The 26,582-nt window shown below is 36.5% G+C and overlaps 1 protein-coding gene, 2 non-coding genes and 1 pseudogene across 5 annotated transcripts in view; all 4 read right to left on the bottom strand.

Moving 5' to 3' along the window:
* SSH2 (slingshot protein phosphatase 2) overlaps positions 1 to 26,582 on the bottom strand; it is a 102,327-nt gene that overhangs the window by 41,498 nt on the left and 34,247 nt on the right. For 2 of the 3 annotated variants that reach the window (XR_001518052.2, XM_006925033.3), the window contains exons 2-5: positions 17,966 to 18,069; positions 12,814 to 12,878; positions 4,530 to 4,651; positions 295 to 363 (exon numbers count right to left, since the gene is read on the bottom strand). Coding sequence is in view for 2 of the 3 variants with exons in the window: in XM_006925033.3 (XP_006925095.1) it covers positions 295 to 363; positions 4,530 to 4,651; positions 12,814 to 12,878; positions 17,966 to 18,069 (360 nt within the window). In the remaining variant the exon portion in view is untranslated. The remainder of the gene's footprint in view (positions 1 to 294; positions 364 to 4,529; positions 4,652 to 12,813; positions 12,879 to 17,965; positions 18,070 to 26,582) is intronic. The other variant, XM_006925034.3, reaches the window with a different exon arrangement.
* Positions 9,267 to 9,335, bottom strand: LOC112473453. Its single transcript, XR_003044017.1, has one exon. It is a non-coding gene; the product is annotated as a small nucleolar RNA U2-30 (small nucleolar RNA).
* On the bottom strand, positions 9,525 to 9,605 carry LOC112473454. The gene has a single exon (XR_003044018.1). It is a non-coding gene; the product is annotated as a small nucleolar RNA U2-19 (small nucleolar RNA).
* On the bottom strand, positions 25,143 to 25,261 carry LOC112473211 (annotated as a pseudogene).

A 26,582-nucleotide genomic window follows, 5' to 3' on the forward strand; every position in this document is an offset into this window, starting at 1 on the left:
CTGGGAGAGCATTGCAACAGTCCCACATGCTCAGATTAAAGAGTGAGCCAACAAACTAGTTCTTCTTTGTTTGGATCTTACCATAGTCAGCCTAGAAGAACAGAAGTGAGAGGCCCTGGCAAGTTGCATTTTCACTCCACTTTACAAAACAGGAGTTTAAAAGGACTCATTGAGCTGCTGACACGACAGTTCAGTTGGGCACATTGGGCCTCCCATTCAGCTGAATGAATGGGCACTAAGATGGAACCCCACCCCTTGGCTTTCTGTAAGAGAATAAAAAGAAAAAGCTCTTACCCATCACCATCCAAATGAATTAGGGTGTCACTCCAGAGAGGCAGGACTAAGCCCATGGTACAAGTGCTACTGCAAGACAAGAAATAGTCCAGTTACTTCCTGTTATTGTAGGCAGCAGTTCTTTGTTTTAGTAACTCTTTCAACACAAAAGATAAGCCTCTAAGCTCTAAATTCTAGCATAAGTGTTAGAGTGAAGAAATTTCTATATAACTATTAATCCAATGTATGTGTTCAAGAGCTGTATTAAACAGGTTAGGTCCTTAAATATTCAACAACAACAAAAAAACATTGACTGAGCTCCTTGTATTGCTGTCTTGCAAATGGGCACTAAAAAATCCAGGTGACTGCGGCTGACTTATGATTGGCAGGTTTCAGCCCAAAGTCACAGCATCCAACTCAATTCCAAGAATTATTTCTAATACCAAGAACTACTGCTGGTTGCTGAGGACCTCTATGTGATTTGCTCAATTCTACTTCTGAGGTTTACACAGATTTATTGAACCCCAGAATACACTCAATAGTCTAAAAGGGAAAGGGAATTAAAATATACAAAAAAGTAATTGTTAATGCCTTGTGATCGAGTTAGAGAGACAAAACAGACACAACTTAAATACAACAGTGCTTGGTGACTGTGCACTGAACTAGAACTGCTGAAAGGCAGTGAATAGGGGGAACGTTAACACCCAAAAAAGGGTAGCCCTAGTATTACATTAAAATACTACTTAAATCACACACTAGCCCAGCAAGAAAACTAGTATAGTAGAAGGAACCTTGGATGTGGGAGATGGAACAGCGAAGGGTTAAGAGTACAGGCTCTGGAGTCAGAAGGCCTTTGGAACCTGGGTTCTGGCACTAACTGTATAATCTTAGGCAAATAATTTAATTGCTTTGTGCTCCAGTTTCCTCATCTATAAAACTGGGATAGAAATTTCTTTATTGAGCTGTTTTGAAGATTAAATTAGATAATACACCAAAAAATGTTTAACTACCACTTATTGAGCAGTTATGTCAAAAGATCTGAATCTGATCTCCTTCAGTACTTCAATTCCTTTTGACAAGTTATTTAACCTCTCTCAGCTTTAATTTCTTCACCTTAAAATGGTGGTAACAAAACCTACTCTCCTAAGATTATCATTAAAAATTTTAATATTTAAAGTGAAACAATATATATCAATATACTGATACAAAACAAATGTTGATTATGAATCTGTAATGGGTGCTCTAAAAGTGCATTTTGGGGGAGGGGAACGTTATGAAAATGTATTAAAAACAACATGAGGAATACCAAGCTTTAACTGTTGGAGTCACTACAGGGCTAATGAAGAGCATTCCCTAGCTGGGCCGTGTCTGCACTGTACTTGCTGGTGTTACTTAACACTCCACTAGCGATTCCAGAGTTCAGGGGATTCAAATTAAGATTGCAACAGCTTATCCACACTAGAACCCTGGGCCTGAACTCTAGACGCACAACTATCATGCCAGAGTCTGGGAGGGAGAAAGATAGCACCACAGCTATTTTTGTTCAGTAGATGAGGTGAGTGCGTGCGAGGAAAACCTGTTTCGAAAATGGCTTCCTAAGGTGGAGTGCAGCTATTTTTAGTTTAGTTTTTGTTGTTGTTGTTATTAAGTGCTTAGCCAGATTCCTAGCGACAACTATAATTTGGGTATAAAGATGAAGGATTGATAACCTAGTGACAAATCTAGAAATTAAGCAACTACATAAGATACAGAAGGTTATGAGCTTGTAACCAGACACCAGTTAAATTTTGGACAGATGACAATGATGTGTAGGAACCAAGCATCACATTTTCAGCTTTTTTTCAGGTTAGAGTGTTTTTTTTACAGTAAGAAATAGCTTTTTCACAGAATATAAAAGAGAGGCCTGAATTAGGCACCTTGTGTTTTTATCCAGTTTACCCTGAATCTCATGAGATTTTTTTCTTCATTATAGTTACTTATTTTAATAGATACTCATCCATTCAACAAATATTTACTGTCTACAAGTACTAGACATATCAAGGTGTTGGGGGTACAAAGAAAAATTTTATAAAACAACGCTGTAAACTTCTATTATTTTATAACTTGAAATATATTCAATGCAATTTGGAAACCAAGGTTACGCTGTGTACTAAAAAAATTAGTATTTAAAATATGACACAATACTCAAAGAACTTGTAAATAGGCTAAATGAATTGCTATAACATATTTTGAGAACAACTTGGGAAAAGTATGTCATAAGCAATCTGGTTTCTATTTTGGTTTAATACTGTTTTGAAACATTAACTTTTTATATTCTAAGATACAAAATGATACAAATTCCTTCAACAGAAATTAAGATAAAAATGATAATAGATTACTTGAGCACCATTATTCTGAAGTAGGCAGCATTTCTCTTACTATCCAAGAGCTCATTCAAACAGAGGATCTATGGAAATTCATAGCATCAAGTTTGCCAAACAGAATGAAAACTAGTTTTTATAGCTTTTCATATCAATTTGTCTTCCATAAACTAAAATTTTCCTTTGGTAGATATGATTCAGGCACAATTGCTGAAGATAGGTGCAGTTCACTGAGGATAAAATACTGGGCACCCATATTAATAAGCAGTCTTATGATTTCTGAGAATATTCAGGATAAAGTAAAAGAGATAAGATTGGACATCTGATTTCTCACACTCTGGGTCAGGAGAATCTGAAATTGTTGCCTTCTCTCTAGCGGAAGACTCAAGTGAAGTTTTCATGTAGCCCCAGTTCCTGTTTTATGAGAGTTCCTCGGGAGGAGTCAGGACGAATGAAACAAAGGAAATAAGATCTAGAGCAGCATTGTCCAACTGAACTTTCTTCAACGATGGAAATGTTCTATATGTGTCCTGTTCAATATGGTAGCCACATATAGCTGGAGTACTTGAAATGTGGCTAGTCGTGACTGGGGAACCGAAATTTTAGTTTTATTTAATTTTAATTTATTTAAATAATCACATGTGGTTAGTGGCTACCATACTGTACAGTACAGATCTAAAGGAATAAAAATCTACTCATAGCCTTAAAATACTAATGGATGTAGACAAGGTAGGTGCTCTTTCAGGATAAATGTTTACTGAAAGGTCTGTTGCTGAGCTAGCACCAGAGGTTAAAACCATGCAGGAGGAAAAGCTTCCTAAATGTGGCTTACAATTTAGGAAGCCACATTTCAGAGCATACAATTAAGGGCTGTAACTGGTAAACAAAGTAACGACTCTGGCCTTGTGATCCTTATGAACCCACAAATTATTTTCAGGTCGATTGTTATGTACAAGCTCTGGTAAACACTAGTTTGGAAAACTTCTAGTGACAATGTGATCCGTCCCCCTCCTCCCAACCATCAGGACAATTAGAATCACTCTCAGTCTCCTCTTCTCTTTGTGGCTAAGATCTCCCAGGCCTGGGTCACACCCCTAGCTACACCACAGTTCCATTCTAGTCCTGAGCCAGGAAGTCAATGCTTTGAGACATCTGGCAGGATTTCCTGAGGCTCATTATCTAGAATGTAGAGATCTGCCTAGCAGCCACATTCCACAGTCTTCCCAAGGATTCTCCAGAAAAAGTGGGAATATAAAAAGGGAAAGCAACAAACCTTAGGGACACAGTAAAGCCAGGTTCTGTGTGATGTCTGATACCTTTAATCATATGATGTAACGTGCCACTAAAGCCAAAGGTGCATGATTATAAAAGGTTCTGTTTTAGAGTTTAAAGAATCACCCCCACTCCCATTTTTTTTTTTTAACGCAGAATGAAAAATAAAGCAAAACATTTCATAAAGGCAAGGTGTAAGGCCATGGATAAATACAAGAGATTGGAGTTAAAGTGGGCTCTCTTTGAACCCAGGAGCCATTGGCACAATATCACAAAAGGTGTGTGCCCTAGAATCACCAAAGTGAATCTTTACTGCTTAAAATGAAGTTAACTACAAAGAAAACGCAGCTTTTTTTTTTCTCCTGGGGATATACATTTAAACCATTTGCTTTACAACATTACCACCTAAAGATGAGAAGAAGGTAAAGAATAGTGTCAATTAGAAACACACTACCAAAGACATTCATTAGACATTTTTGTTTCTCAAGATTGTGAGGATATTTTTGTGTTCTCTGGTTTAAGGCACTAAACTTTAAGAGTAGACCTGCCTAAGATGTTTTTGTAATAACTCAAAAGGCAACTGGAATAGGTTATTTAAAAAGGAGTCTTCTCATCCTCTCATACCTGTCATTAGAGGAGAAATCCATTCCGAGAACGATGCTTTCTTCAGTGTCTTGTCTACCATTAGTTGAAACCACTACCATATAGCGTGTTCGATTCTGGTAAGTACTTTCTAGCCTTACAGCCTGAAGGTTAAAAGACAATAGAGAAATTAAGAAATTTAGAAGCTCAATTTTAGATCATTCAATCTTAATCTTTTTTTATATCAGCATCTTAAAGCATACTCAGGGAGATAGCAGAACCCATAGTTAGGAGACTTAAATTCAAATCCTGACTCATGCATTAACTATAAAACCTTCAGTAAGTTACTAAATTAATTGACAGGAGATATAATACCTATCTCATTGAGTTGTAAGGATCATATGAAATAATGCATGCAAAGCTTACCTGCTTGACATAGAGTAAATGCTCAAAAAATGTTTGCGATAAGCAGTTTACAACAATTACCAGGGCATGTTCTAAAGCTTGAATCGGGGAATGTGAGGTTACATAAATGTAAACATTGGACACACAGATCAATGTTCCATAAACAATTATAATGTGAAGTAAACTATTAATATCTAAGGAGATGCTCTATTGAAGTCTTACAGATTATACACTACTTTTAAAAACTAAAGCTTTTCTTTAGTTTCAGTAACAAAGAAATTACTTTTTCAGAAGCTTATATCATTTTTTGTCAAAAAGTTTTTTATTGTTAATTTATGATACTTTAAAAGGGCTTTTGGAAAATTTGAATATGGACAGGGTCTTAGATGATATTAAGAATTTACTGTTAATGTGATAATGACATTGTGGTTATGCCTCTTTCTTAAGTCAGGAAAAGACACTGAGGAAACTTAAATACATATTGCTACGTGAAAGAGGCCAATATGTGTGCTAGATACCATATGATTCAAACTATATGACATTCTGGAGAAGGTAAAAGTATAGTCAATAAAATGATCATTAGTTGTCAGGGGTTAGGGGAGCACAGAGGATTTTGGGGGCAGTGAAATGACTCTGTATAATACTAAAGTGGCGGATGCATGTCATTATTAAAACCCATAGAATGTACAACACCAAGCATGAACTCTAATATAAACTATAAACTTTGAGTTAATAATGATGTGTCAGTGTAGGTTTATCAATTGCAAGAAATGTACAACTCTGGTGGGAGATGGAGATAATGGGTGAGGCTATGCATGAGTGGGAATAGAGGGTATATGAGAAATCTCTGTAAGTTCTCAACATTGTTGATAGAGATAGATTCTGTGAATTTCAGCAAAATGATGTATAACAAAAACAGTTTTACTACAGGCTAACTGATATAAAGAAGAGGTATGCTCCTACAGTTTAATCTCATCAACATTTTTATGAAATGTTATTAAAAACTGCTCCGAAAAAATAAAGTCTACTTAAAAAAAAATCTGCTTAGAGGGTAGATCTGATATTAAGTGTTCTAATCATCTTCATCTTCATCATTATCATCATCATCATCATCATCATCATCATCAGTAGAGAGGGTTGGAGGGAACTTTTGGAGGTAATGGATATGTTTATGGCATAGATTATGGTGATGGTTTCATGGGTGTATATTATTATCTCCAAACTCATAAAGTTGTATGTATTAAATATGTACAACATTTTGCATGTCGATTATACCTCAATAAAATGGTTAAAAACGTTCCAACAAAGAAAGGAAAAAAGAAGGGGACAGATGAAAGAAATCTGGTAAAATGTTGATAGTTATTAAAGCTGAGTAATGGGTTCATGAGGATATATTTTCTACTTCATGTGTTTGGAAATTTTCTTAAGAAACTCAAAAAGATACTTTATATACCTTAAAAATAAAGTAAACATTCATTCAAATATTTACTATATATCTACTGTATATACATACAATCAGAGTACAATTGCTGAGGATTCAAGGGAGGAAGAGAAAGAGCGCACAGTCTAGTTCACTCTTCTTATTATCTATTAATAAAAAGCCAGGAAAATGTACACTGGAGGCAATTTCCTCTGTATAAAATATGCCATCTCCCATTCTTTATTTCAGAAGAGAAACAGAGTTCCAAACCCATCAACTGGCTCAAGACATTTGTCAGAAATTTGACAAAAATTTCTATTTGGAATTCTTCCAGTGCTGCTCTTCTCGGAATCTCTTTCCCCTTACATCAGTCACTATTCCAAAAGTGGCCAGGCAAAGAGAAAAAGACATAGTTACACAGCTCAAATGACCCAGTTAGCAAGGCAGAGGTGAGATTCCCCAGGCTATCTTTTTGACTCCATTCTGATATTCCTAGGAAAAGCCAGGGAAGCACTAACAGTAGAAGTGGCTACATTAAAGCCTGTTTCTAGTAAGAGCTGATGGGAGAAGAATGTAATGTCCACCATTCTGATTCCAAGTATGCAAGGTAGAGAGCTGTACTGCTGGCTCTATGTTCCATGACGTAACAGAGCATTTTAACATAAATTCACTTGTGAGAAGCTAAGAGGAACTAATATTTAAGTTAATGAAGGTCTAGCCCTAGTGGGCTGAGACCAAGTGAGCATTATACACATAGAACGATGGACAGGAGTAAATGCACAGGAGGACTGGGAGGTAGCACTGACTCTCTTGATTCTAGAAATGATTGACAAAATATTAAACTAACCAGAAACCCAGTGCAAGTAAACTAGAGTTTCTTATAAACAAGATGTCAGATATTATTATATATCTAAACTTGGGCTTGCCTCAGCAAGCTTTGAGCTAACTGTTCAGTTTCCTGAATATATTAAAGGCTCTTTTATCCTTGGTCAAAGCTTTGAGAATTTCTGGCAAGGCTCAAATACAAATGGCATGGGAACGACTGAACTGTGCTTCTGATAATTTATCCACAGCTTCTACATCAACTGATTGGCTAAGTTGAAGCTGATAAAAGGAAAAAAAATAACCTCCATAAGTACTAACTATAATGCAAGTTATCAGGCTAAGTTAGCAAGTAAGCAGCAAGAGTTTCTTTGTGGTACTCAGTATAAACACTAGCTGCCTCCTTTTAAAAAGTGTAGTCGGTGTATTTTTCTTTCTTTCTTTCTTTCTTTCTTTCTTTCTTTCTTTCTTTCTTTCTTTCTTTCTTTCTTTCTTTCTTTCATCATCTATCTATCAATCAATCAATCAATCAATCAATCATATTAAGAGCATTTCAAATGTTTGGCCTTCCCTTGCTTAATTTAATCACAAGAGAAGACCCTAAAACTAATGGGAAAAGTCCCAGTCATCCCATACTGACTTAGGCTTGAGTAACTAGCATATCTCAGAGTCACTGAATTTTAAGCTTCTTAGATGGAAGAACAGCATTTAGAGGTTTTGGGATTTGATCACGGACTTCTAGATAGTACCTATAAGTAATTATTAAATTCTTCCTAAAGGGAAGTGGAGCTTTATTTAATCAGGAGGTCAGGAGCCATGATATTAGTTTGACTCTTATATCCTAATTAGAAGAATGAAATGAACTTTTTTACAGAAAAAATCTAGTAATGTCAGGGGATGGAGCTGAGGCTTCAAAATTCCTTTTAAGCTTTAAGATTCTAGATTAAAGAATTCAACAAAATTTTAAGAGCTACATCATAAAGAAAAACCTAATATCTACCTTGGTCTGAGGTTCATTGCATAGTCCTCTGTTGGGGAGAAGATTAACAAAATCTAATAATTTAATTCGTCAAGCCGATCGGACAAATGTAATTTAAGGTGGTAGTTTGTACCTAATACACTATTATTAGAATTGGCAGCAATTCCAATGTTTCTGCAGTCTCCAGAATTTACATGGAATAGATGACTTGAATAAGACAATGATTCAGATGCATCTGATTAGCTAATGTCCTCATTGAAAAGGATACTACTGAAGTTTATTCTAATTGTCCAAACAAAACAATAGTTTGGATTTTAAAACTTGGCAGCAAAGGCAACTGAGAGAATTATTCCAAGAAAGTCCATTTACTATCTAAATTTAGAATCCTACTACAAGTTTCAGGTGAACTGGATCCTGCAATCCTTGAACTGAGGTAGGTCTAGGAAGTCATTTCCTGACTCTGCTTTATTTCTGAGAGGTAAGAATCTAACCTGCTTTCAAGTTCATCTACCAAAAAGTGATGTTAAAATTTTCCTCAGTAACTAATTTAGATGCTAAATTTGATTACAAGCAGTTCACAAACACTATCTGACATAACTTTTCTTTTCAGCATCATCTAATATCAGAAAATACTCCCCTCTAAGCTTACAGTGCACCTTTGCCTTTAATTTTTTTTCCGCCAAGAGTCTAACATCATGTCCCCGCATGCAATGTTTATCCTCAGGAAGCCACATTATAAAGTCTCAATGTCTAGACAGGCAGCTCACCCAATCCATCAGAGAAAAAGGTTTCAAAAGTATGTAAATATTAAATTCTAGCCAAAAGAACAAAGCAAAGTCAATATCTAAAAATTAAAAGAGACTTCAGATATGACACTAATAAAGACTACTGTCTTCAAAAGAAATAGAGCTTGAGGGAGTCTCTGGGTTTTATTTTATTTTTTTAATCTATCATCATGAAATTCTTACATTTAAAAAAATCTGACATATTCTGTATAGCCATTTAAAATAGATTTATTTACCGATATGGAAAAATATCCATGATAAAGTGTGAAGAAAGCAGGTTATAAATAGCACATTTTCATCTCATTTTTGTAAAAAAACAAAAAAAAAAACCCCCAAACCATACACTTTTATTTTCTTTCTTTGAATTCTGAGCTCAGATCAAATACAGAAACCTTCATAGTTATAAAGGTCAGTAGTAAGACATTTTCATATTGCTCAAAATTACTTAGACTTTTATACACATATACCCCTCCTCAACAACCTGATTTATCCATTGCTGAGTCCTCAGTTACCACTGTCAGTTTTACACACACACACACACACACACACACACACACACGCACACACCCCCTTCCTCCCTCTCAGACATAAGCCCTTACTGTTTAAAATTACTTTATACTTTTGCTTCTCAGAACTACAGATATCATGCATTTGCTAGATTAGAAAGGTATTCTGATGCTCAGATTTAACTATTTTTGTCACTGTCCACTTCAGTAAGAGTAGATCTCAGAGAATTTGACATGTATGATTACACACACACACACACACACACACACACACACACACGTGGCTAGAAGGACACTTATCCAAAGAGCTAAGAATGGTTTTCTCAGCATATAGGATACAAAGTAATTTTTACTTTGTTCTTTATCTCTTGCTGTACTGTCTGATTAAAAAAATAATAATACATTTATATTTAGAAAAAAAAATCTATTTCTTTTTAGGAAAATAATCAATGTACTAAAAAAAGAAAAACTCATTTTCTTAAACTCTTCTGCAACATACTCAAAAACTCCTCCTTGTATCTTACTAGCACCTCAGCTCTGGTTAAAAACATTAGTTGATGTTACTTCAAATGTCAGGAAAGTCCTTAATTTCCCAGTCTATTTTTTAATTAAATAAATGGGTCTTTGAGAGTGTGCAAGAGTATTATAAAACCACTGTCTTCCCTGCACCAGCTAAGTTTCCTAAGTACTATAGTTAATGTTTGAGACTGTATTTTGAACACAGAGTTCTCTGGAGGAAATACTGTTTTAGTCGTGTTTTCAATGCTAAAGCAGAATGTGGGATTTGGTGACTGAATTTGTTGGGTTATCAAAAAATTAAAGGCAGGACTTTCAGTTGACTATCAAACTCTTAACCTTATGCACAAGTCCCAGTATGAGAGTTTTAGCATTCCAAATTTAACTCAAGACAAAAGGCTTTGCTTTGAGTCTACAAATGCTCCTTTCAGTTAGAAAAGTGCTAATTTGTCCAAAGCTCACAATGTATTCACTCATTTTCTTAAAGATGACTCACTCAATAATCTGAAGCATAATGACTATGTGTTTGTAACAATTCAAAACAACTGTAAAATGGCCTGTCATTTGAACTCTGAATTAATTTAGAGGCATCAGTTACATTTTCTGAATTTATATTTTATAAATGTAAAGCAGTTGAAATTGCTTTTAGCAGAGAAAGAAAAAATTGAATTGCCAATTCTGCCTTCCTAACTGCTTTCTTAATGCTCTCCCATGGCTCTTGTGGTTAAAATTATTTTAACATTTAGAAGTACAATCCTAACTCCAGAGGTTATCGATGAGAAAAAGATAAAGTGAGTAATAAATGTCAGCTTTAGTTCTACCAAACTACAAAATTTTTGGAAACTATCAACAAATATGTATTGGACATCCAATATGTACAAGTAACTGTTATTACAGATTTAGAAGAATTGTTCTTGAAGTGTGACTCCTGAACCAGCAGCATCAGCATCACTTGGAAACTTGTTAAAAATGCAAATTTCACTGCCTCCCCCTCTCCAAACCAAACTCTTCAGGTAGAGTCCAGCAAGTAGCAGTTTAACAAAGCTCTGCAGGTGATTCTGATGTAATCTAAAGTTTGAGTATCACTATTTTGGAATATTAATGCTGTGAGAACTGCGCCCACTTTGTTCACTTATAAATAAGTGTTTAAGATAGAAGTATATTAAGAAATATAGACACACACCCTCCCAGATTTACCTAAAATTTACATAAGTGTATAATGTTACTTAAGGATTAGGATATAAAATAATTATGGAAGGATTTATTTCAATTCTTTTAAATCTCAAAGAAGTTTCTCAACAAAAATTAGTGGCCATGTCAAGGAGGCGATAGAGGCAGCATTTGAGAGAGAGAGAGTAAAAAAAAAAAAAGAGAATTTACACAGAATAAGTGAATGAAGAATCAGTAATTATTAGAATTCAGAGGCCTGATCAACTTTCCATAGTCATTCTTGTATTCTATTCTTTATTTCTCTTCTCATACAGAAAGCGGAGATTAACTATTTGAATGTAGCATGTCTACGGATATCCAATTTTCAACTTACCTCCAATCTAGAAGGGCTCATCACCACACATCTGGATTACTGCAATAACCATCCGATGGGCTTCCCTGATTAAGATGGCCACCTCCTCCCCTCTGTTCTATATTAGCTTCTAAGGAAGCTTTCTTAAATACTATTGCTGTCCCAAGTCATTCCTTGGCTCAGAAACCTGTTATGCTTCACTACTTCTTACTGAAGAGGTAGAGGTACCACCTCCAGATATTAATCTAAAGGGTCAGGTAAGGAATATAAATGAGTAAAGTAGGCCATGTGAATTATAAATGAGTAGAAATACTTTTCACTTTCCACAAAGAAACATGCTCATCCCATTTTTCTTTTCCTATTTCTATTAGATATTCTACTATAAGAAAACTGAAGGAATGATGACAAACAGTGACATTTGGCTTTAGTGTCCAGGAGAAAATAGGGTATGGGGATTATGGTAAACTACGAACCCAAGCCACCAATGCCCTCTTCTCCATGGCTAGCAGAGTCTGGCATGAGAATAAGGTCTCAGTGTTGCCAGCATTTTTGATTTTTGAAGAAAAGCCCCAACTGTGGATTTTTATGTGAAGTCATTGAATTTAAAATTCTGGCTGAGATTTTTAAAAACCCAAAACATCGTGTGGTCCAAACAAAACATACCTCTGGCCTATGGACTGCCAGTGTGAAACCTCTAGTTTAGAGTATTAAGTCCCTACTTGCCTGCCTTGTTTTCTGGTATCTTATCTTCCTTATAGTAACAATAATTCCCATATTTAGGCAGCACTTTATACTCTTCAATATGCTTTCATGTCTATTTGATTCTCTACACTGTGCGAGGTAGAAAGGAGATGGGAAAACAGGCACAGACAGGCTTAGTAACTTGTCCAACATCAGATGAGTAGTAAAAACTGATGCCTAGGTCTCCCAACTCTGAGACCAGCACAAAGCCCTGGTCTTGTCACTCTCTTCTTGTCCTTTCCTATACGGGCTTTTTCTTCAGTCGTGTCCTCATCTAGAATGACTGTCTCTTGTTTTTCTGCCAATCTAAATCTCATCATCTTTCAAGACCCAGCTCAAATTCTACTGTCCACACAAAACCTTCCTCAGTAAGGTCAAGTCACCAAGTTTTCTCTTTTCTGAACTTCAATTGCTGTATAGTCAATAACTTACAAACTGGCGCCAAGTCTTGAACCATCAAATTATTTCACGTCAATTCACATTAGCTTGTATCCTCAATTACATTCTACGCTCTCTGATGATAGGGACATGTCATTCTTTTCTATTCTACAGAGTTCCTGGAACTGCTTAATGTTCACTACTTTAGACAGTCTTTTGAGGAAGAAAGTTATAATGATACCGCTAACTTACCAGCCTGATGTTGTCTTCTGGGCGGAGTAATATGAACATTGCTTGGAGATGCTGTTGGAGATCACCTGGTGAAATTTACAAAACAAAGGATAATTATTCTCCATTGTAATATCAACAGGGAGGATTCCTTCTACTCTAAAGACTTGTATAAAAGAAAGTTCCGGTTCACTGAAGGACTTTACAGTAGACACAAATTGGGTGTCTTAATATGATTATTGACTTCTTTTCTAATGGGAAGAATGGTAGCCTGCATCCCTATACATTCACTTTTAGTCTATACTACATTAAAATTTGTTTTGCGTTTATGCTATAGAAGGTACACTTGAAACTAATCTGTTTTGTACTATGGTGGATGTTGATGAGAGTGGTGGTGAGATCTGCTGGGCAGATACAACACTAGCTGTGCTTTCAGGCCCACAGAAGGTAACCATGAAGGAATCTGCCATTCGTATTTCTGTAATTGTAATCTCCAGTAGCACTTAACCTAAGAAAATTTTTAGATTCCCTCTAGAATAATGTCAATGGTTTAATTAGTGGTTGATATTAAAATGAAAGTATTAAATATAGCAGATATCAAGTGATGTATATGGTGAATATATTATTAGGTGCTTTAAAATGGCCAACCAACTGTTCTTATATACAAAACTAAGTTGCAATTTCTTTGTATTAAACTATTATAGATTTCCTCATATTTCCTATTCTGCACTAGGAAATCTGAGGCTGTGGCTAGTAGGAGATAATTAGATAATGTGCTGTCATAAATGATGACAATCAGAGAACAAAAACCTTCATTTCTGCCCATCCAGGTCCAGCCCTTTTTTAAGAGTCTAAAGTGACTGACATAGCCACATAAACATCATGGATGCCAGTGTAACCTGTTCTCACATTGGTCTTGGTACCCACATGCATAATTTTCCTCTAAGTAACTTCATAGCTGTTAATTATGAGATGAAATCCAGATATATGCATGAAGTGGAGAAATGTAAGAAGAAAAAAAAGTAGGTTGGCAAACAGGTTTGTCTAAGAGGTCTGCAAGTCTGAAAGCCTTTTCTTTTTTTTTCACCTTTCCTTCTAGAGAATAGTTTTTGTTTGTTTGTTTGTTTTTGCCTTTCTTCCTCACCCTCCTCCCTCTCCGCCTTCCATTTTCACTGCTGGCTTCTGACCAATTCCATTTTTGCAGACTCTTTTAACTTTCAAAATTAAAAAAGAGAGTCATTATGTTTGGCCAGGTGAATATACTAAATTCTGGGACTATACTAAAAAAATCACTGAATGTATACTTTAAATGGGTAAATTGAGTCAATTATATAGTATGTGAATTACATCTCAATAAAGCTGTTAAAAATTCTACTACATTTCAAACCCAGAGACACTCTAAGTCTCACGAGTAAGAACCAGTGTGGGCTTGTAGCTATAAAACCAACAGAAATGAAAACAATCCAACACAAAACCTTGTACACAAATGTTCACAGAGCATTATTCATATTAGTCAAAAAATGGAAACAACTCAAATGTGTATCAATTGATGAATAAATAAAATGTGGTATGTATACCCATACACTGGAATATTATGTTCATAAAAAGAAATGAAGTACTGATACATACTATAGCATGGATGACCCTTGAAAACATGCTAAATGAAAGCAGCCTGTCTCAAAATATTGTTTATATGGTTCTTTTCATATACAATGCCCAGAATAGGCAAACCTATAGAGACGGTACACTAGTGGTTGTTTAGGGCTGGGAGGGAGGGTGGGGGATACAGGGAGTGACTGCTAATGGATATTGTGTTTCTTCTTTGGGGTGATGAAAATGTTCTAAAATTGGACTGTGCTAATGGTTGCACATCTTTCTGTGAATATACTAAATTCTGGGACTATACTAAAAAAATCACTGAATGTATACTTTAAATGGGTAAATTGAGTCAATTATATAGTATGTGAATTACATCTCAATAAAGCTGTTAAAAAAAAAAAAAAAGGACCCAGTGTGGGGAGACAAAGTATTAGGTGTAAACAACGAAGAATGACTAGAGTAACAAGTTACAACTGACTTAAGTAGCTAAAGCTTTTTAACAAGTTTCCTTCTGTTCTATCAGGACAAATAACTTGAGGAAAGGATTGTCAGGGTGGAGAACTTCTGGAGAACAATTTCTGGGCAAACAGCAGCCCTAAGTCCCCACTCCAAGCACTACTGGCCCAAAGATCCGGCTGCCGTCTCTGAAGGTCAGACAAGAGTCAGGGAGGGAGCCCTGCCTCTCCCACAGCGAAGCTCCTCTTGTAAGCTTAGGTATGTGGAAGCTCAGGGTTGTTAGTGGTGAAAATATTGTCATGAGAAAACTGGATATTTCCTACTGAGAAACTGTTCTTCACAGACTAATAGAAGAAATATAGTGGTACCATCAAGATCCCTCCCTTAGAGTTTTCTATATACTTCACTGAGAGTAGCTAAGTTTCAATTTCAGTTCGATTTTTAAAGATTTTTTGCTATTTCCCTTTAAAATGTTAGCAGATATTCACTCATAATATCATTTTTTGATTATAAAAAATTGTTTGGATATTTCAAATGAAGCCCAGATAAGAAATTCTAACCAGTTCAAGAAACATGCATAAGAAAGTACAATTAGACATTGTATGCCCTTGATTTGCTCTCAATTCTGCCATCATCCTTCAGTTACTGCGAGCTCAGCGAAAGCAGCTCCAGCATATGTGAAGATCTGGCTTTGTGAGCTACGTTTATACTCATACTGCCTCATCTTTTCTGGTCTAGATTACAAATTAAATCCATTCGTTATGTGTTAAATCTGCTTTTCTCTTTAGTATGGGGAAAGCTAAGTGAACAAGGTCAAGTAGAAACCTGGATGGCAGTTGAGTGTAGAAGTTAGACCAAAGAAAAAGGCTAACCAAGGTGAGGAGTTTTCAAAGCCACTGACCCATCTACTTTACATGCCACAGAGCAATTTGCCTAACATTTTAGTAAGGCAAGTTGGATTTAAACCAATAATTTGTCTTCTTTTTACTGTAAGTGATAAATATGTATGTGAAATAGAAATACAAAGCTTAGCCAGGTCAACTCCTCTATGGATTCATATTTTGGGGATAAGTGTCCCTCCCCGCTGGTGGTAGGCATTGAAGAGGAAGGTTCTAGAAAGTGTAATCCAAAGCTAATTTTCAAAAGAGTTTTTTTCTCCTTACTCTTTAAAAAATTTTCCACGCTCGAGAATTTTTGTAATTATAATTATAATCCAATGAGATGGATTATAATTCTGAGCTGCTACATTTGCAACTAGATGAAGGTCCAAATAACAAATAGGACAGCCAGTAAAACAGCTGAGATTATCTGGATTGTTGTTAACTCAACTACTGTCTCAATGGGATCTAGTATTTCTGGCTTTCACCTCTGACCTACACACTCAAAGTTTGCAGTCTTTTTTGTTCTCTTCCTACTACTTCCAATTTATTCCACTCCTGGAGGTAACACATCATTACGGTCGCACATTTATGAGAACAAGCAACCACTCTTTGTATAGCACAGATCAGGATTTCTCCACTTACTGTTCTTTTTATTTTTTCCCCCAAATGACATAAATAAGGCTTGCTGTTAGAAGACATGCATGAAGCTGATTATCTTTCTAAACTGTGAATATTCCATACCTAGAGACCACTTTCCCTAGATTGTTTCTTAACCTCATCAGCACAAGTGCATCTGACTTTAGAAAAATCCAACATATGGAAATATAAAAGCATTTACTACTATTAGTGAGTGTGATGTTATGATTTATAATAAGAAATAGATATTTGGTCTTCATTCTGTTCCCAATACAGAGCTGCTAAAACTCTTGGAATTTCTTAAGTGATGAGAGCAATAATGGTGTATTTTGTTTTGTTAATAACATAACTTTTGGAAAGCACCTAAGCATAGACGCTGGTTGCAGGGGAACAGAAGAGGGAAGAGTCTGGACCTGGGGAGGGTCTGGAGGTTGAGTCTATGGCCAATGGCCAGTAATTTAACCAATTGTGACTATGTAATAAAGCCTCCATAAAAACCCAGAAGGACTGGGTTCAAAGAGTGTCCAGGTTGGTGAATACATGGAGATTTGGGGAGAGTGGCATGCTTGGAGAGGGCAGAGAAGCTTTGTGTCTCTTCCCACATACCTTGCCCTATGCATCTCTTCCACCTGAGTGTTCCTGAGTTATACCTTTTTATAATAAGTTTCTTAGAGTTCTGTGAGCCCCTCTAGTAAATTAATGGAACTCAAGGAGAAGATCATTGGAAACTCCAATCCACAGACAACCTGGATTTGTGATTGACATCTAAAGCGGGGGGAGGGGGAGCGGGGGGGTCGCTGGCGGGCAACCTTGTACAAATAAGCCTTTAACCTGTGGGATCTGATGTTACCTCCAGGTAAACAGTGTCAGAATTGAGTTAATTGTAGGACACCCACTTGGTGTCCAAGAATTGCTTGGATATGTGGCGGGGAAATCCTCATATTGGAATTGGTTACAGATTAACAGGTTATTTCAAAATCAGAGTCTTATACTCATCTCTAGATGAATATTTATTTGATGACTCTTTGTTTCTATAAAAGTCCTCTGAGTTAAATTTCCAGTCTTTTTAATGCAAACACAATCAAAAAGAAGACTCTGGCATTTAAGAACTGGCATTTCAATATGTGATATAGTAATTCTTGTTATCACAACCATGACACTGAGTTTATTTTATTTATCTTAGTATATATATTAACTATCTATCATATCATATCATTTTTCTTTATACTATCACTAGAGAGCAGACAGGAAAAACAACTGTAACCTTTGGTTAACTGAAATGATTTTGCATAGATCTGAGGGAACATCTGAACATATTTTACCTATCAAAACCTTAATTGAGAAGTCATATAAGACTTTATTAGAGTATTTTTGTAACTTACTATTTTCCCAACAAAAATTTACTGAACATCTATTAAATGTATAAGGTATTCTGCTAAGTGCTGGAAAAATGATCTATGAGAGTGAAACAAAAGTGATCATAGCAGAGTCTAGTGCTTTCTTTCACTGTTACAGAACTGTTGGTGAAATGCGGATGAGGTAGCCAGACTTTCAGAACAGAAAATCAAAGGAACCAAGAAAGAATGGGTTATGTCAAACTTTACCTGCATGCTTGTTGCGTCTGTGGCTGATTCTTGGTGTGGAGGAGCCATTTCCCCGTGGTAGAAAAAGGGCAGCACCTTTGACAGTTAGAAAGCTCTCGCTGATGCTATAAGGAAAAAGTCAAAAGAAAATAAATTAAGGAAGGAAATTAAAGAGTAAGATGGAGACCCACTTTGGTATCATTCTCTCTTCTCTCTTCCAAAATCCCAACTTCACGGGATGAAGTAAAAATAAAATCAAAAGAGACTGGTCATTCACACAGCCCTCTCTACTCTAGACAATTTTTCTGAAACGAAACTTATACAATATTCTATACGCATTACATAGTAGCAGTTAAGAGTAAAGCCTCTGGAAACACACACAAAAAGGGTAAAGGCTCTGGAACCAGAATGCCTGGGTTTGAATCTTGGCTCTGCTACGTCTTACCTGAGTGAAGTTTTTGGGCCTAAATCACTTTGTTTGTAAAACATATAACGGAGAGTTCTAAGTTTGTATATAAGTATGTATGTTATTCAGGGTTAGCTAATGTATTGTAAATTATGCTGCCTACTCAACATTTCCACTTGGAAAACTAATTGGCATCTCAAAATTACATTGCCAAAGCTAATCTCTTGAGTCCCCTGTAAACCTGATCCCTAGCTTCATCCACTCAAGTTGTCTAGGCCAAATATATGTCATCATTGGTTTCTCTTTTTCCCTACCAAAAAAAAAAAAAAAACCTATGAGTTTTACTTTCAAATACATCTTGAATCTGTCTACTTATCTCCATTACCACTCTAACAGTGGTCCATGGCACCATCATTTTTCACTCAGACCACTGTAAAAAGCTTTTGTTAAAGCATTTTTTTTTCTTTTTACAGACATCAAACATATACAAAAGTAGATGTAATAACATAATGAACTCTCATGTTCTCACACATTTCAGCTTTAATTCATGGCCAATTTTGTTTAACATCCTTTGCTTTATCCCCGAAGGGAAATTAATCCCAGATATTATATCACCATAAAGCCTCTTAACTGGTCCGTCTCCGACTACTTCTGCACTGCTACTATCCACTTACCAAACAGCAACCAGAGTGATTTATTATAAATCTGTTTATAGATCTCTGTATTTTAAATTTATAGGTAATATATCATGTCACTTTCCTGCTTAAAACCCTCCAATGGCTTCCCTTTGAGCTTATAAATAAAAGCTGAAGTCTTTAGCTTGGACTTCAGAGCCCTGTAACATCTGATAAGTTACTTCTCTGATCTTGTTCCATCTCTTCTTTTGTTTACTATGATCTAGTTGCAATGCCTTGTGTTTTTTCCATATTTCAGGCCCCTTCTCAGGGCCTTTGTGCTTTTTGTTTTCTACTTGGGACACATTTCTCCTGCCCTATCACTAAGTCAGAGCTCCCCTTCTATCCATTCCAATCATATTCTATCTTGTTCTGTTTTGTTTTCTTCAGGATATTTATCATGCACTAAAACTATATTTATTCACTTGTATACTTGATTGCGGTTATCTTCCTATAATAGAATATAAGTTTCACGAAGAACAAGGATTTTATTTTGGTCAGCACTGTATCCACAACACTGGAAATAGTGCCAAGTACATATCGGGCGCTCAATAGATATTTGATGATCGAATTCATTCACGCCATGGTTTTTCCCACACTGTTATATCTGTCTCATCACTACAGCAGGAACTGTAATTTAAGACAAGAAAATGGAAATTCTGTAATCTCACATGTAAAAAATTGTTGTTACAGAACTCAACATATGTGGCAGAGTAACAGACAATAAAATATAAATGTTTGATGATAAATTAATTAGCAAATGAAATTAAGTCACCTCGCTAATGTTGTCAGTTGCTGACTCAATTCTATCCTTTAATCAAGTGGCATGAAGCTGATAAACCTCTGAGGTAACCTGCCAAAGAGATTGGAACATGGCTTCTAAAAATAAACGTAAGAATCCACAGACACCACTTTAAAATTTGTATGCTGCTGGGAGGGGCTGCCTTTATGTTGTTTTGTTTTCATCTTTAAATAAAGCATTGCGCTCTTCTTGTGGTCTGTTGCACAAGTCTTGTCTCTTGTTACATTCGTGGTATGCACATGTTCCCCTGCTGTGGGTCACTCACATTACGGGAACAACCTAAAACAAAATGTCTGAGTGACAGGATGAGTGGGGTACACCACAGACAGGAAATGAAATTCACACTTCTGCCAACACAGCAACTGTCTGCTTTAGTAAATGAAAATATTTTAAAAATAAAGGCTAAATATTCTACCTATCACCAGACAAAGTTACAGCTGCGGGCACTTTGGTTTCCTGTAAACAAAGTAGTCTCTACATCTACAAAAGAAGTATATTTGTTAAGAGTTGAAAACAACCAGGCATACTTCAGTCACTCCTTTTCTGAGAGAAGTAGTTTCTCTTTGACAAATACTAGTTTAAAAACTACCTTCCTGGTTTTTGGAGTTCTGTAATACTGTTCTTAGATACACTTATTGCTTTTACTTTAAAGCATATCTAAGTATGCTTTAAAATGTATGTAGTGCTTTCACAAGGGGAGGATTGGGTGAGTGGACAAGGGCCTTTGGTTAACTCAAAGTTACCTAGAAAATTTCTGTTTATAAGAGAAAGACCAGAAGTCAAACTCACATGTGGCAAAGGGAAAAGATGCCTTTCTATTTGAATCATCTACACAATTCTCAATAAACTTTTGTGATAAAACAGTGCACAACAGATCTAGCTGAGCCAGGAGACGGCCCTAGGTGCAGCATAGGGTCCCACAGAGTCATAGCAGACACACTCTACATGATACAATTAACCCTCTTTATTTTGTAACCCCAGATTATGACTCTCGAGTTATCACACAAGTGGCATATACTGTTGGTCACAAGGAATGAATGTGGCAGATTACAAAAATCTCTTATAAAATGTCAAAACTCTATAAATGCTATCAAAGATGTGATGGCATTACAGTAGCAGGGAAGTGAAAAAATCAAATTCACAACCTCCTGAGTTGAGGTGGATCAAATTCAACTTGAAAATTAAATGCTTTATTTGCATATGAAAATTATATGCAAATTTAATCACACATACTTCAGTGTAAGGGGAAAGCTTAGTATATCTTGCTAGAATAGCAAGAGATTAATTTATGTAAATATTAGTCTTTCTGAAACAGTGGCCCGAAGATTCAATCGGCATAGAGTTGGTCTCTAATGAAAAATTTATGTCAGGTGAAAACTTTTATACTTTTTCTTAATTAACTAGTTCTCTCTAGTCTGGATCCAAAAATAGGACTTCTCCAGTAAATTCTACGGAGCCATCCATGCATGATTACAGATGTCTAAGTTAAATGCAAACCCAAAAGGACTTAAAAATCCTATATTAAGGAAAACACAAGATAAAGAGACTATCATTCTCGATCTAAAAATGGAGAGAAATTAGCTGCTTGATAAAATGACACGGGATCATCTTTCTGTCACAGCGACAGTAAAGTTGTCACCCTTATCAGAATACAATTGAAAATCTATTCCTCTCTTGCCATAAGATCACTTGCTCAACAAAGAGAAACTCATCTCCAGTTAGATATATGAAATCAGCTAGCAATAGCTAACTTAATTAGATGCCTACTATATGCTAGGCATTGAGCTAGGCGCTTTACATTTTTAATCTTCACAGCATTCCTATGAAGCAGGTACTATTTTTTTTACCCTCAACTTACGTGTAAGAGACTCAGGGCTCAGAGATCATAAGTTATTTGCCCAAGATCATACAGCTAGTAATCTTCAGAGCAAGGCCTCAAACCAAGGTCTGACTTGAAAGTTCATGCTCTGAATCATTTTCTACTGTGCTGCTCTAGTTTCATGATATAGTTTATAGAAGATGAAATATGTGTCTCCTTACAGAGCTTTTGAACAGAATTTAAAAGCAGAGTACAGAAGTGAGAGAAGAACTGAAATCCATCCAGCTCTCAACTCTTCTCATTCCTTTTTTGTTCCCTCTATCAAGGCCATGAACAGAGGGACTATACTAAAGGAAATGAAGAACATCTGGCTGAGAGATGAATCCAGATGGGCTAGACAGTAGAGAGAGAACTGTAACTTCTGTTGGGAATGATAGTAGCATTTTAGTCTCAAAAATAGAAGAAAGAATACTCTGCTTTAAATAAATTTGGGGAAGCACTCTGTGCCAATTCCTCCCAATCAAAATCACTTCTTAAAGCATGAAATTTGTTAACTGGTAATTTCGTCTCAGGCAAAGCGTAGATGAAAAGGTCAGTTAAGGGAAGAAAATACTTAACTGTTTTGTGGTTGGAATAATCTTTAAGGAATGTGGCCAGGGTGATCATCCATGACCAGCAGGTAGGCCAAGAAAGCAAAACAAAGCAACAACACACCTGGCCAAACTGCTGAACGTCAGTTGGAGAGACATTCTTCTGTTTTACATGCAACACACAAGAAGAAATTATTTACCATGGAAAATCAAGTTTCAGCAAGTGGGTGTAATACTTTTATCTTAACATCAAGACGAAGGAAGTAGGTTTTTATGTTTATAATGTTTATAATGCCAAACTCTTGAGTTTGCTTGGTATTTCTGCCTGAAACCAAAATTTAGAGGTAAATTATTGTGTAATAATATTGATTGCACACAATATAATTGTACAAGATGAGTTGGCTGGAATATATGTAAAATTTAAATCTAAACTAAATCAAATCTAAAACATAATCTAAACTGTTATATTTCTGTCTTGAAGAATATTCATCTAGGGGAAACTTTCAAATACCTTCTACCCTCCTAATATTCTCCCTGCCCTGATAAGCTTTCTCTGCTTATTTAGTTGTTTGATTTTCAAACTAAAGACACTAATGAAGCTTCTGTTAATCTCATTAGGTGGAAAGGGGTTCATGTCTCCACTTAGTGTGAACATAAACACATAAAAAGGAAATTTCATAATAAAAAGCTTCAAATATCAGACCAGAGGCCAAAGGACTATAGAGCTATCAATGCTAGTGCCTACTAAAACAGTCTGGCTAAACCTCCAAAAACAGGAAAGAAAAGGTAATTGTGGTTTGATGTATAAAACATGGCTGCAAAAGTCAAAAGCACACTATACCAGATAGTGAGAAAAGTTTGATTCTGTAATCTTAAAGAAACTCAGATTACAATGGGAGAAAATTCTAATCCAAATGTGATAGAAACTATTACCTGTAATTAAACAATCCTCACTCCCACCCCCATCTCTATAATATATGGCCATATGTTCAAGTGACTATATTAGGATGGCAATCAATACCTGGAACCCCCTTTCCTAGGACATAAACTCCCAGACATATGCCTATGAATCCAGGCAGAATTACTTGTCTTTCTGCCAGCAGACAAGTAGAGACTGGGGTGCATTAGTAGAGCAATGATTGGCAAAGTAGAGAAGAGCTTAAGAATCCAGTTCTTACTCATTAACTATAACCATCAGACCATTTTAGTTCCAGCTAATCTTCCACTTAAACTGTTGCACAACTATCCTCAGATGAAGCTATTTGTTTTTCCTCTTTCCTACTTTCTACAATCTAAGAAGGAAAAACAAAAAGGTCTGTTTGTTCAAGGCTGAGGGACAAATTCCAATAGGACTAATCTTCCTATAGACCATAAATAAGATGTGGAAAAAAAAAAAACCCCAGAAATTTTGATTTGTTCATTTTGAATGATCATTTACTGATATGATCTTATAACTATGGATTCCATTTTTGCCTCAAACATGTGCATTTTAGAAACGTTCAGAAACAAACATAATCCAGGAGCAATAATTTTACTGCTGGCCATACAATTCCACCTTCCAATTTCTACAGACTGGGATACATCTGAGTTGACAATTGTTTTTGGCTGTCCAGCAATAGATCTCTCCTCCCTAATTTCACCCTTTTGGGGAATCCCCCCAAATATGCACGGTTTTTGGTGGCCTCCAACTCTGGAACTGCAAAGGGCCTTGCAGGAAGTTAGCAAGTGGTTTAAGCCTGGCCGGTTGGAAACTCTCCACTGAATCTTAGGCAAGTGGCCCAAGGGAACAGCGACAGTGGGGAAATGGTCACATTTACCATGGGGAAAGTGGCAAGGTACAGACCAATCTGTCCCTGTTCCCTGGCCTTCCTTGAATGTCTTTGGTCCCTGCCTGTTCTCGAAGTTTGGTATTTTAGCCTCCCATCTATTAAGTGAGCTCTGACATTCTTCTAACAAATATTTTGCTTAAGATAGTTAAAATTCATTTCTGAGCTTGCAACAGAGAATCTGATACATGGAGTGAAGTTCAGAGGCTTTCATTCCTTGCCCCAAGTCACACTGCTTGTAGCAGAGACTAGACTCAGCCCCATGTCATCTGACACCCAGGGCAGCACTTTAACCCTTTATCCTGAGTTAGATGTTACTACAACAGGACATATTGCTAACCTAATAATTTGAAGCAACCAACAGTTAAAAACACATCTGGTCAGTTCATCTAAAGAGAACAAAGGCAGGATTTCACTGTAAAGCCTGGTGTGACATTTGTTCTATTTTTCATAGCATCCTGAAGACAAAGTTCAGGTATGAGTGGGGAAGATTTAGACATGTTCCCACGAGGCAAATCTTCTCATGCTATTTCCTAAAGTTGCTTCTTTTTTTGTTATTCTTTAATAAGTATGTTAGATAATAAACATCGCTTTTTAAAAATATCAAAAACTACATCCAAAAACAAAAAATGAGGAAGACCATGGGGTCTAGGCAGCAGGGCACAAAAGCCTACATGGGAAAAGAAGTGGATGCCTGCCCAGTCCTTGGTTCCTCTTCAGTCTTCTCTGAGAGTAAAAGGCTTTCTTTCTACTAGATGCTACGTGGTCACGCATCCACTTGACCTCCTTTCAGGGATTTAAAATTTTTAGCTTTTGGTTTGGGTTTTAAAAGTAAAACCAAATAATGAAAGGTCAGAGCTGGAGGGACCTTAGAGAGGCTCTAGGCCAGGGCTCCAACTAGTAGCAGGTGGGCCTAATGCAGCACATTTTGTGAGAACAGCATGGATGTAAAATCATTTTATTATTTTATTTTATTTTTTTAATTTTTTGGGTGAGGCAACCCTTGGTTGACCTCACAGATTGCAAGGACCTTGTCGGCTTACAATTCCTTATTTATTTATTATTTTTAAAAAATTTTTTATGCCTACAGCACCTGGTCTTCCTAGGTGGTCTCCCATCCAAGTACTAACCAGGCCCGACCCTGCTTAGTTTCCGAGATCAGACGGGATTGGGCTTGTTCAGGGTAGGATGGCTGCAGATGTAAAATTATTTTAATTTTTGAATACCTTTGAGAAAAGCACACTCTTCTTCTAGATCTTCTACTCCTGGACTTACATTGAGCAGCCTGGCCCCAAAACATTTTTGAGACCAGAGACCAGATCTACTCATGACACCACTGCTGCCTTCTAGACTCTGTCCTTTTGCAGCTACCCTAGCAAACTTCAGCCTTGTCTCCAGCAGCCATCTCAAAATACGCCCCCACAAAAGAACAAAATCCCCTCCCCCTTCCCCCCCCGCCGCCCCAACAAAAACCCCTAGGTGCTCATTGACAATCTTGGTCTTAGGCAACTTCCCAGCACAACTGATCCTAGACCTCCTGGTGACTGACAGTAGTGGGGAGTCTTGTTTTCAAGAAGGTCCAACTTCAAGGAAAGGAGAAACTAACTCAGCTCAAAGGAGCCTATTTCTTTTATACCTTGAATTAACAAAGCTTCTCAGTCCTGTGGCCCTGTACTCTAGACTTAAATACTTTTATTTCAAAAAGATAAAACTTAAAAGCTCTCTGGACAAAAAAAAAAAAAAAAAAGACCTGAACAATTCTTTCTCAATATTTAAAATGCTGGATGTATTGATTACTAAGAGACATGACCAACATTACTTGGCACCAAATTTAAAAATAGTTGGTGGTAATAAACAAAAGGGGATTAACTCGGAAAAACTGTTCAACATCTGAAAAATTATTTCATTTGCATGTTTCAACAATCGCCTTTCCAGGTATTTAAAACACACCTGTAGAAGGAATGCAAGTTGGGCTTTCAAGTACCGCCAAAAAGTCAAACTTTGCTTTTAGACCATTTCTCTTTCACCCTTATGCAAAACCTCTTGTGAGGCTCAGGCCATCTTCTAGTCTTAGTTGCTGTCATCTTCTGATATCCTTGGCACTATCTTTTATTTACCGCTTATCCTGCTCAATCTTCTCTACTTTCACTCTGATTCCTACTACAATCTTAAGAGATTCTATTGTTTATATAGATGAACATCTGACGGTTTTGCCCCCAAATTTCTCGTCCTCCTAATCCTAAAAAATCCTCAGCTGGACTCCATTTAGACTTCTAAATCCCAGAGTCCCTTTGGAAGGCATCAGATCTTGATGAACTTGATTTCAGAAACCAAACTCTCTCACCTGCTGACTACAACCTCCATCTCTTGTGACTCATGTCTTCACTCTCTCTTTTAACCTGAGAGAAACTCCTAGTCCCCAATTTCTCAATTTTCTTCCAAGCCATCAACTCCTTTTTGGTTTTTCTTCCTTCCCTAACCAACCTAGTCCCATGTTCTATTTCCTAACTGTAAGTTTCCC

This window comes from Pteropus alecto, unplaced genomic scaffold (genome assembly GCF_000325575.1).
Source record: "Pteropus alecto unplaced genomic scaffold, ASM32557v1 scaffold98, whole genome shotgun sequence".
NCBI classification, from domain to species: Eukaryota; Metazoa; Chordata; class Mammalia; order Chiroptera; family Pteropodidae; genus Pteropus; species Pteropus alecto.